This window comes from Ascaphus truei, chromosome 5 (assembly GCF_040206685.1).
Source record: "Ascaphus truei isolate aAscTru1 chromosome 5, aAscTru1.hap1, whole genome shotgun sequence".
Lineage (NCBI taxonomy): Eukaryota > Metazoa > Chordata > Amphibia > Anura > Ascaphidae > Ascaphus > Ascaphus truei.
The window spans coordinates 264,592,504-264,607,717 of NC_134487.1; the positions used below are offsets into that span (position 1 = coordinate 264,592,504).

At 38.8% G+C, this 15,214-nt stretch overlaps 1 protein-coding gene across 6 annotated transcripts in view; it reads left to right on the plus strand.

Annotated features, from left to right (window-relative positions):
* The window catches only part of LOC142495890 (protocadherin alpha-C2-like), a 215,841-nt gene that overhangs the window by 166,997 nt on the left and 33,630 nt on the right, over positions 1 to 15,214 (plus strand). Inside the window, exon 1 of one of the 6 annotated variants that reach the window (XM_075601977.1) lies at positions 4,435 to 7,525. The exons of the other annotated variants lie outside the window; for them this stretch is intronic. Within the exon in view, the coding sequence (XP_075458092.1) occupies positions 5,027 to 7,525 (2,499 nt within the window). The 5' untranslated portion in view covers positions 4,435 to 5,026. Of the gene's footprint in view, positions 1 to 4,434; positions 7,526 to 15,214 lie in introns of those variants that run through there. 6 annotated transcript variants of the gene reach the window in all.

Sequence of the window (15,214 nt, forward strand, 5' to 3'; positions counted from 1 at the left end):
TGGTTAAAACAATATTGTAATGTATTGCACTTATAGAACAGTACTGTAGTTGTATGCCAGCACTGAGAATAACTTCCCAGCTCAAGGCAATTTCTGTCCCTACTCACTCCGGTCCAAGCTCAGCTCGGCTTCCAGTGATTAAATTCACAGGATCTAACATGCGAACATGCTTCAGTACAGGTAGGGAGCCGGTATTGCTGTTCAGGACGTGCTGACAGGCGCATGAGCGAGCTGCCGTTTGCCTACTGGGAAATGGGAATCAGCGCATCCCCTACTGGGAATGGGAATGGGAATCAGCGCATCACAACTATGGCGGTCTGTAGAGCAGAATAAGTATCCATACTCGCGAAGCGAGCATATATTTTTAAACAATACTGCATCATGAAAGACTTCCCTGATGTTGCGGGCATTTTCTCCTCCATTTCTGAAACCTTGGGATATAGTGAAGAAGAGATTGCTAAGTTTAGATATACAGAAACTGTGGCTGTGAATACGGTCTTTAGACCAGCCAAACCCTCCAATGTCTTTAATGATCTATTGAAACTCAAGAAACGAGAAGTCGATTTTTACTTACATGGGGTTACCCTGTACCATTACCATAGGGAGAAACGCCTACCATGGAGGTTCTGTATTAAGAACCACCCCACGATTGGTAGGACAGACCCAGAATTTTGTAAGAAATGGATCGGCATATTAAACAAATGCTCATTTGACTTAACCATACTTGTCATAGAAAAATCTAGCAAGGAGTTAAACAAGATCAGAAAAGACATTGAGGAGATCAACGGCAAACACGGACAGATACTAATCACTGATGTAGGCACCAATTGGATAGAGAAACTTCAAAATTCCATTGATGCTTAACGTGACACTCTAATAAAATATAAGAAAGAGAAATTAAAGCCAGTAATGGTGGACTATCAAGATCATCGTGTCTACAGGTGGCTCCTGGGCATGGATGAACAATCACAAAGCTGGAAGCAACTGAGAAGTAACTTCTCAAGATCTAGAAGAGCAGCTATTGCAGGAAATAGCAGTGACACAGATCTATCCGATAATCAGGACACGACCTCCACAGATCATTTTTTAGGATCACAAGGCCAAATTCTCTAATTTCAGCGGAGAGGAGATCTGTGCGCTTAAATCTCTCCAAAATAACAAAGATATCATCACCCGGGTGGCTGATAAAGGATGTGGCATCGTGAAATTGTCATACAGCAACTATAAGAATGAGATCCTGAGACAGCTGGGTGTGTCTAAACATTATAAGAAACTGAGTGGGGACCCAACACAAGCCTTCAAAAGTGAGATTGATTCTGTGATCACCATGGCCTTAAATAACAGATGGATCTCAGAAGAGACAGCAAAGTTCCTTTTCCAGGATTTCCCCATCATGCCAGTCATACATGTTTTACCCAATATGCACAAATCGTTTACATCCCATCTCCCAGTTTTTGGACTTTTTTTCTGCGGCCTCTGGTCATCAGAATGGAGTCCTACATTAGGGACATGATGGCTCATCAATAAATTGGACACCTTGCCACACAATATGGACAGTACCATCTTGGTTACACTTGATGTGTTTAAAACCAGAGACAGAACATGAAACACAGACAGAGCTCAGTGCACATCCAGTGAAACTTATACACGGTACAGTGCCTAAATAAATATGTATAGATATCTATTAAATAAAATGGTCTTTTAGTTTAACATTTTGGCCAAAGTGTTGTAAGCCCCTGAGCCACTACATGGCAGACCACATCTCAAGGGTCCCTAACACTAATATAAATTCTTAATAACCTCTGCATTACCAGGAAGAATTATTTATAATAAATCTGTCAAAATTAGTTGCATAGTTCCAAGTCTGATTGAAGCTTTTATTAACCTGTACATTACCAGGAAAAGCACTTTGTATTAGATTTCTCACAATCATACTGCAAGCAAGCAAGTTCCCCTGAGAGTGGGAGATGCTATGGAGTGAGCTTTTAACCATTTAAATGTGGGAGGGGGTGAGCTTCAACAAGATAGGAAGCGCCACTCTCCAATCAGCTAAGATGTGCACTGAGCTCTGTCTGTGTTTCATGTTCTGTCTCTGGTTTTAAATATATATTGCCATGCTCAGTAGCACTCCTCTGTGACACTTATATGCTTATATATATATGTTGTGGTTATTTTTGGGGTTCAATATGAGCTTGCAGGTGTCCTATATGTTTTACACTTGATGTGGCCAGTTTGTATACGAATATTACACACATAGAGGGGATGGAGGCCATTCAACAACAACAGAGCAATTTTGATGAACACACAGGTCCACCGCCAGAATTTTTACTTCTACTTGCGGATATCGTGTTGCATAAAAACATTTTTAAGTTTGAAAAGAACTACTATTTGCAATTGATGGGGACAGCGATGGGGTTGTTGTTTATCTGAGGTTGTATTTACCTAATTTTTAGATCTGCTAAGGAACAGATGATTGTTATTATGTCCTGATATGTAAAACCATAGAATTCAAAGAGGGTGTACTTTCTTTTTCACACCACTGTGTGTGTGTATATCTTAATATATAAATCTGAAGTTTGTGGGGTTGTAGATGTGGCCAAGAATGGCGCCGCTTCGGACTGCGGGGGGGCGGGGCCTGCACCCGAGAAAGGCGCCGTGCGGGACTGACACCTCTGTGTGTGTGTGTGTGTGTCTCTGTCTGTCTCTGTCTATCTCTGTCTATCAGTGTTTGTGTGTGTGACAGTGTGTGTGTGTGTGTGTCTGTGTGTCTGTGTGTCTGTGTGTGTGTGTGTCTCACTGTGTGTGTCTGTGTGTCACGTCATCGCGTCACGAACGGCATGACGCATGGCCGTGATGGAGTGGGAGTCTTGCTGAGGGGGGCCCCTACCTTTTTTCATCTGACATGGAGTTCTGACCTACCTTTGTCTGTGACATCTACCTACTGAGTGGTGACGTATTTTGCATTCTGTTACCCCTTATACTTGTGTACCCAATTCATGTAAACCATTGCATCAAATTATATGGCATAATATTTTTACATGTGGTCACAAGATCTCAGTTAGGTTTATTGTCACGCAGGTGTGCTTACACAAAGCCACCTGCACCCTGTATATGTCTTGCTTTGGATCTTTATCTTAGACCCTTGCCTCCAGGTCCATTATGTCTAGGTAGTGTTGAGCCCCCCTCTTCTTTTATATTTCATCCCCTGTTTTAATCACCTGAATAAAATTCTTTTTTGTTACACTTTCATTCATGTCTGTGTGCTATTTAAAGGTTGCTTTCTCCCTGTTGTTTTCATATCTATTTAACCTTTAGCACCACTGTTTAGTCACACAATATATGACTTATATACAGGTGTTCTGGACACAGTCTATTTAAGTGTTGAGCGATATTCCTGTGTGTCATTATATATATCCGATGAAGGACCCAGAGAGGTTTGATAGCTTGTAACATATCAACTGCTTGTTGGTCCAGTTAAAAGTATCATACCACTTACTCCCCCTCCCTCCCTTGTTACTACATGCAAGAAAGGCTACTTACCCTTCTTTGTCTAAAAGACACCTATATGCCACTCCAACACTTTATTGCTGTAAGGGTTCCAGGTCTATTACTGGTAATTTTCGTTCCTCCATGGGTATCACTTTAAATTGACCATAATGAATAAAATGCAGACTATGCATAAACTCTTAACACATAGCCTATCAAGATTATTTACATATATACGCATAGCCTATCATGATTATTTACATATATATGGGAATATAAAAAAAGTGACAGAGGTAAAAAAAACTGCTATAAGTGAGAAAGTGCAATATATTGTAGTTATTTATTTTTGTCATAACATTGCATTTTACATTGCATGCAATTTAAATAAGTATAATATATTTGAGTTCTTTTTGTGGCAAGTTTGTATATTTTGAAAGATTTTGAAGTATAATGTGGGGGTGAGCTGTAAAAAAACCATGTAAAACTTTTTTCACATTTTTTTTCTATTTTCTGTTTCATTGATATACTAAAAAGATATGGTATATTAAGTTGAAAAACAAATCTGTATTGTAATCTTTTTCTGAGAATTATTCCTTGTTCTATTTTTTCTGTAAAAAGCCTGTAATGTACAAACAGCTAAGGGTGCAACCTACAGTATGAAATGCGGTGTTCAAGGGCTGCAGACTTGTAAATGTGAGACTGCACACGGGAGTTACAGTATATTGGTGCTTTAGCTTGAAGCAATAAGGAATATAAAAACTAGATGAAAAAAAAAAACATTCTAAATGAATGTGCAACCACCATTCCTCTCTGGCAGTCAGTCTCAGCTGAATTGTTACTGCTGAAATTAAAAATGTGATGCAATAATCAGCCCGATCTCAAGCATGCGATTATACATTGTGGGTGTCTCCTGTATCCCTTCATTGTGTTACCGGAAGAAGATTGTCAGCAGCACCTGAGCTCCAGCGCCCAGGGGTGCTAGTGTATTGCTGACATGTATTTTTTTTTTTTTATGTACTGCTGCTTTGAAGATCTGAAAGCAGATAGTCAGTAAGCACCGAGGGGCTGGGTCCGGAGCTCAAGCCGCAGTTCCAAATGGGTTTATGTAGACCCCCTTGATGCAGGGCTCCTGTGCGTGTAATCCGCCTGCTCTATGCTGGGTGAATGCATCGTTGCCGCTGTCCACGTCCCAAGGTGCTGAAACGAAGCCAGCCTCGGCTTAGCGCCCCTCCCCCGGGCTGAGACAAGAACTAAACGCAACCAGAGCAGCTGAAGCAAGCGGTGCTGAAGCCCAGCGATCCGGGGCGGGAGGGATTTGACAGGCCTACCAGGGAGAGACCCCCCCCCCCCTCCCTCAACACATTGAAGACATGGATTTGTTGGGGCGGCAGCCACCTTCACACCCCACCGGATCCCACCCTGCAACGAATGCGGGCCACACATGGTAAACCTGCTGCCCTTTAAATCATCGCTGCGGGTTACATAGCAAAAGATGTGAGATTCCGGCTGGTTGGGGAGGGGGATCGGCTGTTTACCTGCAATGGCTTTTACCACCCGGAGGTGTACCATAGGGCTGATTCCCCAGCTCCTAGCGTTGCTGAGTTTGGTGGCAGGGGGGCAGCTCAGATACTCGGTGCGGGAGGAGCTGAATCACGGGGCGTTTGTGGGGAACGTGGTAAGCGACCTGGGTCTGGATCTCCAGCGGTTACCCTCCCGCGGGTTCCGGATCACCTCTGGCAACAGCCGGCAGTATTTCGATGTGAACCTGGAGAACGGGGTCTTGTTCGTCAACCAGACGATAGACCGCGAAACTCTGTGCGAACCCAGCAGCCCTTGTGTCATCAACCTGGAGGTGGTGATAGGAAACCCAGTGGAGGTGCACAACGTGGAGGTGGAGATATTAGATATTAATGACAATGCCCCTAAATTCCCCAGGAATGATTATTATTTGGATATCAGTGAGTCGGCGGTGCCGGGGGCGCGCTTTCCTGTCGAGAGCGCGCAGGATCCTGACATAGGAACCAATTCTATTCAGACTTACAAGCTCAGTGCCAATGATCATTTTGCACTGGATTTAAAGACCTTCAATGGAAATAGTAAGCTGATTGAGATCGTGCTGAAAAAAGCCTTAGACAGGGAACAGAAATCCCTCCATCAGTTGGTTCTCACAGCTGTGGATGGTGGCAGCCCTGCAAAATCAGGCACGGCCCAGATATCAGTACGTGTGATGGACACAAATGACAATGCTCCGTTTTTTGATAAATCTACCTACAAAGTCAGTCTGCAAGAGAACGCACCGTCCGGCACTTTAGTGGTTAAGTTAAATGCCACTGATCCAGATGAAGGGTCAAATGGAGAAGTCACATATTCATTCAGCAGTTACACTCCACAGAAAGTCAGGCAGTTGTTTCGTATTGATCCCCAAAGTGGAGAGGTACGGGTTAATGCCACAGTGGATTATGAAAAAGCATCGGCATATGAAATTTACGTTCAAGCTACTGACAAGGGCTCTGTACCTATGGCAGGACATTGCAAGGTGTTAGTTGAGATAATTGATGCCAATGACAATGCCCCAGAGATAGTGGTAACTTCCCTGTACTCCCCAGTTGCTGAAAATGCACAGGCAGACACTGTAGTAGCTTTAATGAGTGTAACCGATCAAGATTCAGGACTGAACAAACAGGTTAGTCTCACAATACCACCCAACTACCCCTTCAAGCTAAACTCATTTAAAAATACATACACACTAGTTACTGAGGGTAAACTGGACAGGGAAAATTGTCCTTCATACAATATCACAGTGACAGCTACAGATTCTGGGACTCCTTCGTTGTCTTCTCAGAAAACAATCCAAGTAGAAATATCAGACATAAATGACAACCCACCATTGTTTAAGGAATCATCCTATTCTGTGTATGTCATGGAGAACAATGCTCCTGGTGTTTCTCTGTGTTCAGTAAAAGCAATGGATCCAGATTCCAATGAAAATTCATTTATTTCATATTTATTGCTTAAAAGAGATATTGAAGGGCTACCTGTCACATATTATGTTTCCATTAAATCTGACAATGGTACTATTTATGCTGTCCAGTCATTTGACTATGAAAAATTAAGGGAATTTCAAATTGTTGTTCAAGCACAAGATGCTGGAAACCCACCACTCAGCAGCTCTGCTACTGTGAATATTTTTGTTGTAGATCAAAATGATCATGCTCCAACAATCCTCTATCCATCTACTGCAAACGGTTCAGCATCAGTGGAGATGATTCCTAGAACAGCCAATGTTGGTTATCTAGTTACAAAAGTCATTGCAATTGATGCTGACTCAGGACAAAATGCATGGTTGTTTTATTACTTGTCTAAAGCCTCAGACCCAAAGCTTTTTAACGTGGAGTTACACACAGGGGAGATAAGGACTACAAGAAAAGTTGGGGATGACAGTATTAGTAACTACAACTTGACAATCCTTGTAACAGACAATGGACAACCACCTCTATCTTCTTCTACTTCTATAAGCGTGGCAGTTGTGGACAGGGTCTCAAAGATCATCCCTGACACACGCAGACATGTGAAAAATACAACAAACTATTCAGAAATTACAATTTACTTGATTATTGCTTTAAGTTCAATTTCTTTCATATTCCTTTTGACAATAATTGTTCTGACTGTTATTAAGTGCTACAGGTGCAGCATGTGTTGTGACTCTTGTTCTGCAGGTGTCTGTGGATTTAGAAAACAGAACCCTGCAGACATGTATAAACAAGCAAACAACAACATTGAAACTAGACTACCCCATGGTTTGAAAGTGCAGCCTCATTTTATTGAAGTTAGGGGAAATGGATCACTTACAAAGACTTACTGCTACAAGGCCTGCTTGACAGCAGGATCTGGAAGTGACACATTCATGTTTTATAACACTGGTGGTCCAGCTGGACCTGGTCCTCATGCAGTGATTGCAGACAGACATCTGACGGGGCAGAGTGGACAGAGTGTACAAAACCTGATCATTTTGAAAAGTGAAACTACTACTCCTGTTGAGGTGAGACTCATTATATTACATTATATTTTGTTGTGCACAACCTGCCATATCTATTTTTTTTAATTCTCTATGAAAATGAAATATCCCAGCCATTGAAATATAGCTAAATTCTTTATGTTTGCTTTTTTGATGACTATTATCTGTCAAGAACTGCTTCTGAACAAGAAAACAGTATAAACAAAAATTCTGTTGACTTTTTCAAAATGTGCTCATAGTTAAGCATAAAGAAATAAGCATAATATCTTTTTAACCTGGATAAGAAGGGAAGATGTGTCACCTTGATAAGGCTAGTGGAACAAGAAAGATATTTTAAAGAAAAAGCATACTGTTTGATCTTTTCATGTAAAGGGAAGTTATTTGACACAACATCTGTGCATTTGCATTAAGTAGTAGACATGGGGAATATATGTGAAAATTACTGATATTGTAGGTTGATGGATGCATAGGACTGTATTTCAGTACAGGTGGTGTAGACAAGCATACAGGAGTAAAGAAAGGATAAAATGGTTCATACAGTCTACATATGTAAAAATGACATAGGGGTGGGGGCCGGGGGAAGCCATCCTAAATCATACAAAGTAGTAACTAGGTAAATTGTGCAAACAATGAATGGGTAGGTAGGAAACAATATATGATATAAAACAAGTTTAACAATTCTAATTTACCAACATGCCAGAAGTGCATTATTAAAATAATATATTGTGTATACTTTTTGTTCAGTTATGTAAAAATGATTGTAATTACAGTATAACAAGTCTAAGGAATAAGTTTAAGCATACAAGTCAACAGCTGCATGCATTTTGAAGAAACAGAGGCTTGAATTTTGATTTTTAAATGTTAATTCTGTGTGCAAAAATTTGTTTTCATTTACACACATCCTGTTTTTAATCAGGCCTATGAATTAAGAAAATGTACAATATGCTGTATATTGCATATTTATCAAAGTTGTAATCCAGTATTGCTCCTACAGTATGTGTTTTGCAGAATACTTATATACATGCATGGGATTTAATTGTAATATCTAAAAAAGAATGTAATGTACTATATAACTATAACTATATATATATATATCTATAGCAGAAAGTATTGCTTGACCTGAAGAAGAGAGGAGAACTCTCGAAAGCTTGTCCTATGACATAAATTGTTAGTCCAATAAAAAAGGTATCACCTAATACTGAAGAACTCATTTATTCTGCACTATATATATAAATATATAAATATATATATATATATATATATATATATATAATATATATATATATATATATATATATATATATATATATATATATATATATATGTATATATATATACCGTTACATTTTAAGTTATGGTGGGTGAAAAAGGCAACAAAAAACCTCCACCATTAGCATATAGCCAATAAAGAATATCACTTGTGAGCACATTCACATGTCTTAGACAGGTCTGCAACCCTGCCTTTCAACCATTATCACCTAGCATACAGTGCTCCCACTGCAGCAAGGGATTCTGGGAAATGACATGCAAATAAGCACCAAATGTGTCCATGTTTATGGATATTCCAGGCAAAAGGCGACACGTTGTGTGCTCATTTGCATGTAATTTCCCAGAATTCCTTGCTGCAGTGGGAGCACTGTATGCTAGGTGATAATCGTTGAAAGGCAGGGTTGCAGACCTGTCTAAGACATGTGAATGTGCTCACAAGTGATATTCTTCATATATATATATATATATATATATATATATATATATATAGAGAGAGAGAGAGAGAGAGAGAGAGAGAGAGAGAGAGAGAGAGAGAGAGAGAGAGAGAGAGAGAGAGAGAGAGAGAGAGAGAGAGAGTTAAAAGAGCAGGCACACCAAATGGTGCAATAAATGTGTCTTTGATAGCTCAACATTTCGGCTTCCCAAAGGAGCCTTTTTCAGGAGCTCTTGAAAAAGGCTTCATTGGGAAGCCAAAACGTTGAGCTTTCAAAGACACATTTAGTGTACTATTTGGTGTACCTGATTTTTTTTTACCTTTCTAATTACAGTAGTACAGTTTAGAACAAGGGTGTGCAAACTGGGGGGCACGCCACGCAGGGGGGTGCAACATTTTCCAGGGGGGGCGCAGCAGTTACAGAGGCCCCGCGCTCTTTCCCAAGACATTTAAATTGAATGCCCGGGGATTGTGTGAGGCCTCTGAAATGTCACTTAGCTTGTCTTCGGCGATGCGTCGCCATGGCAACGTGATGTCACGTGACCTCACAGCATAATTTGTCGCCAGAGACAAGATAAGGAGGGGGGCACGAGCAGATGGGGAGGGAATGTTTGCAAACCCCTGGTTTAGAACATCAACGGTAGCACCCTATCCAACCTTTTGGATTATTACTGTTATTATGTGGTATATATATCCACAAGATGACCGCACACACGGGGTAAGGAGCCTTTCCAGGAGGCAGTCATGGTGCACTGTAAAGGAGATTAGGGATAGTCATAGCAAGATCACAAGTGATCTAGACTACTGGCACAACACTAAGTTAAGGCAAAAGCTACTTGTATTACAACCAAAATGCACACAAGCCCTTGTGTGCATTCTGGATGTAATACATTTATCTTTTGCCCTAACTTAGTGTTGTGCCGGTAGTACAGATCACTTGTGATCTTATTCTGATATATTAGTATATTCGTTTTTTGTGTGTGTATATATATATATATATATATATATATATATATATACAAATATATAAATATATATAATATACAAAAAACTAATATTAACATATTTTTACCCCCCATAAATGTATTGTTTTTAGCACATGTATCCTCTAAATATTATTTTACATACAACATACTGTAAATGTGTGCACAAGTTTCTTTAAAGAGAAACAGTTATTTGAAAAAAAATCATATGTACTATATCAAGAAATTGAGCAGTATAACGCACTGCGTCTGATAAAATGGTACAATTTCTATTGTGTGTCACCTGTTACAACAATTTCTTAAGATATAATAAATAAGACCCAGAAATACCAAGAAATATTTGACCTACAATTTTGACACATTTATGGCACACAAAGGTGATGAATGCTTACAATTTATTATTATACATCAGTTGCATATATGCGTCACCAATAACTTCCAAACTCCATGACTAACTCCACCCCCTAGCATCATTTTGATGGCACACACATCTAAATCGGTTTCATATATTGGTGTGCAAAGACCCATTATATTGCTTCTATTCTTTGTGCCAGTTTTACAAGAAAATTACTCTTAGCAATGCTTTAAAAATAGGCCCCTTACACTCAATTGGTAAAGAGACATTGGGCCAGAAATGGAGGAAGAGGCTTGGGGTGATGTAGTTGAGACAATGGCTAAATCATCCAAGTGGTCCACCATTAGAGAAACTAATCTAAAAATATTACACAGATGGTATTACACTCCGGCCCGATTACATGCCTTTTCCCTAACATATATAGTGGACGTGTCCTAGGATCAGTGTTTTTTTGGAACAAAAAACAAAAGACTAATTCTCCAAGTTGTGGGGCTTTGCCCTCCAGGGAATATCGAATCAGTACTGATTAGCAGTCCTGCTGAGTACTTAGACCGTAATGCAGACGCTCTGATAAAACATATTCTCTCTGCTGCCAGAACAAAATTGCTAGCAACTGGAAACAAGTGAATCCACCAACAATTAAGGCAGTCCTTAACAAAATCAATGATATAATGGTTATGGAAAAGCTAACGAGCCTTCTTGAGGATGAACAAACAAAATTTACAAATATCTGGGGCCATGTGTGAGGTCCGTGGCCCCCGACACCGTGATTCACGGATGGCCTCCAGTGAACTCAAGATTCCTATGTTGAAATGCCTGTTATGGGTACCATAATATACCCATAATCTGTTATGTTACCCATTATACTCATGTGTATCTATTACCCTTTCCCTCTTTCCTTATATTATTTCTGTATCCCCCTACCTTCCCCCCACAAAATAAATACAATTTTGAGTTGACATAAAAAAATATTTCCCTCAGTGTTTTCAATAGGGTCTATATGGTGGTTTACACTTAGATGAAGAAAGTATGCTACAGCAATACTAAAGTTACAGTGATTGAAACTATATTATATTGTATATAGCAATTCCTCGAAAATTGATAATTGACCAGAAATGGCACATTTCAATTAATTGTGCTGCTCTACTTTTAAAAGAGACTGCAATTCTATTTCTATTTAGTTAAATATTTATTTGTTAAACTAATAGAATCAACATGAAAATAAAGGTGGCAAGTTAGGATAAACAATAATACTGTATTGGGGTATGTTAGGCACCTGAATCTTAGAGTTTGCTTAGTTTTCATTTACCCAGAACCATCTTCGAGATCTTGGCAGTATCCAGTGAAAGGGCTGGAAGTCTCAGTTTACCGCTTCTGTAGCCAGCAATTAAAGATCTTGATAAAAAATGTGTAGTCAGCCATCTGCGTACAAAGTGTTTTTATTAACATAGAAAAAAAACAAGAAATTAGGGGAAACGTGTACAGTAAGTATAAAAACAATCTTTCTATAGAAAGTAGTAATACCAAAATGCACATCTAGGATTACATGAGTAGGCACAGGTGAACACATCGGCCTGCACTCGGAGGCAAAGCTGGTAGTGATCCAGGACCTTTTTAGTTTTTTCCTTGTTCAAGTTTGCCCAGGTGATCTCGGGAGAATATGGAGCAGCAGAGGATACTTTTTACAAGTTGATACATCTGGGGTTCAGGAAATCAGCGCATGTGCAACTGTTTCTGTATTAACATATAAATGAAAAAAAAATAACATGCAAGCATAGATTGCTTCTTAAATTATTATTTTTACACATCAATTGTACACAAGTATTTTTTGCAAGGCAGTGTTCCATTATATTCATTTGTACTGTGTAACAGCCAACAGCCTGCTGGTTTGTCACTTGAACCTGTTTAACTCCTGGGGCTGAAAACTGCAATGCTATGGCACATTCAATATTCACATTCATATTTTTCTACATCAGTGAACGTGGCTGTTAACATGCTTTCATTTTTCATTAATACTGAATATTTTAAGATAGAAACAAACTCTATCATTTTATAAATGTTACACTAAGCTTTCACATGAATACACACTTTAAGTACCATTTTACCTACTGTATATGAAAGAGCAAATTTAGGAATCCTTTTAATCAAACATTTTTCAGCCTATAGTTGTGCTGTAGCCAAATTGTCTTGTGAATTAAAGCATTGCTGCTTTACATTTACAAAGACAGGTATGACTAATATACAATAGTTAAATGAGGTTTTACAAATTCATTGCCTTACTTTTTTTCCATTTTTTTGTGTGGAATATGCAACTTTAATTGGCCTGTGTATTAAGCGTAAAAAAATGTATTTTTGGTGCAAAATTGGTGCACAGAAATATATTCTGACATTGCACTGGTGTGCACCTTTGTACAAAACCTGACATTTCTCAATCTGCACTATTATCTGGGAAAAATAGTTATTTAATTTTTTTTGGGGTGCCCCGAAATGGACTGTGCTAGGCATATGATGCAAAAATATACCTATATTGGTATTTCTGGTGCTGCTTATAGCCCAATATTGCACCAGTTTTGCCTTCATACATAAAATGTAGCCAATGTTATTGCAACAGCTGCCATGCAGGAGAAAGACATAAACAAAGTACCAGAGGGATAAGCGACCATTATTTTTAATGAGCCGTGCGCTACGAGGAGTTGGGAGACTTCCATGCTATTTCATCCACAAGGAGCGCTCCAGCGGGTGCAATAACATTGGGCTACATCTGTAGGCGTCTATTTGGTCTATTTGTAAAACTGAGAGTGAACCAGTGCAAAAACAGCCCAATATTTATCAATGGAATGTCCAGTTAAAAGCAATTGGATTATTTCCTTTGATAGATCGGGTGCAATTCTTTTGCATCAGTTTTGTGGCAGAATGCCCTAGTAAATAACCCCATAGGGCTAAACCGTAAAAAAACTGGGAGAGAGATTCAGTCTGAGATACCTGTGATATGTGCTAATTTAAGTCATTTACATATACTTTGCATATCCAAATTAGCATACATCCCATGTACGTGTATCTCAGGTGTGTTCCTTTTTGTGCACAGGTATCATTCAATGGGTTGTATACAGGAGTATTTGGGAAGGTGCTTAATATGTATGTATATACTGTATGTGTTTATTTATATAGCACCATTAATGTACATATCGCTTCACAGTAGTAATACACGTGACAATCATATAAATAACAAATAATACAAATAACCGATCATGGGAATAAGTGCTTCAGACATAAAAGTAACAATTCGGAAGAGGAGTCCCTGCTCTGAGAAGCTTACAGTCTAGTAACTAAAGTACTTGGTAAACGATGTAAAAGTTAGTTAAAATGCTTATACTTATTTGGCTTAAACAAAATCACCTAGTTTTAGCCTATTAAACATATCACAGTCATGCAAAAAATTGAGAAATACCTCGCTCTACTTTAATGTCTAAATTGGGTAGTTAAACTATGAAGGGTGCAACCTCAGGATTCAGCTTTAAGAGAAGTTTCTGAACTCACACATCAAAAAACACCAGACAATCCCTTAATTGAGGCGCGTACCTCAGAACAGAGAATCAGTTAACAAAATTGTATTAATAGTCCTATGTGAGTGCATGTCACTCAGAACAGGTCAAAACGTAACTTTTAATTTCCCCCTATACTAAAACTCAAACGGTCTCCTACAGTAGATCATATATGAACAAAGTGATGATGCCATCAGGCAAAACATCATTGAAGACGTCATTGACCACAAGGTCTGAATACTAGAAAAGGGGACCCAGAGTACCTGCAGGACACCTTCTCTTCATAAGGCTTAAACGTTACTTTTGTTGCCTCACCCTGACCAGTTGCTGGCTTTTTTGCCACATAATAAGATCATTATATTTTAAGAGCTCCTTCTATGCTACTTTCAACACTTCTACCCTAAGCCCTAAATATCCCAATTCTCGTCATCACTGGTACTCATGTAGTTTGTAAACACTTCATAATAGAACTTTTAAAAAGGATATGTTTGTTACAATCACAAACTGATTACAAACATTTGTAGCAAACTAATCGGAGTTCTCATCAATTTTAGACTGACACTTATTGTTTTCCCAGTTACTCTATAGACATTGTGCTGTGCTTTTAGAATTTAGCTTTATTTAATAAATATATAACTTTAGTTCACCAATGATCGATTATTCATTTCTTCATATATGGTCTACTGTAGGAGGTCCTTTGTGTTTTAGTATAGGAAAATATTAAAACTTAAGTTTTATCCTCTTCTGAGTGACATCCACTCACTTAGGACTATTAATATCATTTAGTACACTGATTCTCTATTCTAAGGTGTGCACCTCAATTAAGGGATTCTCTGGTGTTTTTGATGTGTGTTATCACAGTCAAGTACAATCATGTCCTTTATGCACCTTTAGGTGTAACTTAAACAATTAGACTGAACATTATAATCTTCAATATCGGTCAGTAAGTTTGTTTGTCGCAGTCACTATTTGTGATCTTTGAAGGCCGGTCATGACATTTCTGTGGTTTAAGTATGAACTGTATCAAAACAATTGTATTTCACCAGGAGCGCAACACCTTCAGTGTTACTGTTTGGCATCTGCACAAGGTGCAGAAGGTTTACTCATATTTTAAGCAGTCCCTCATTATCT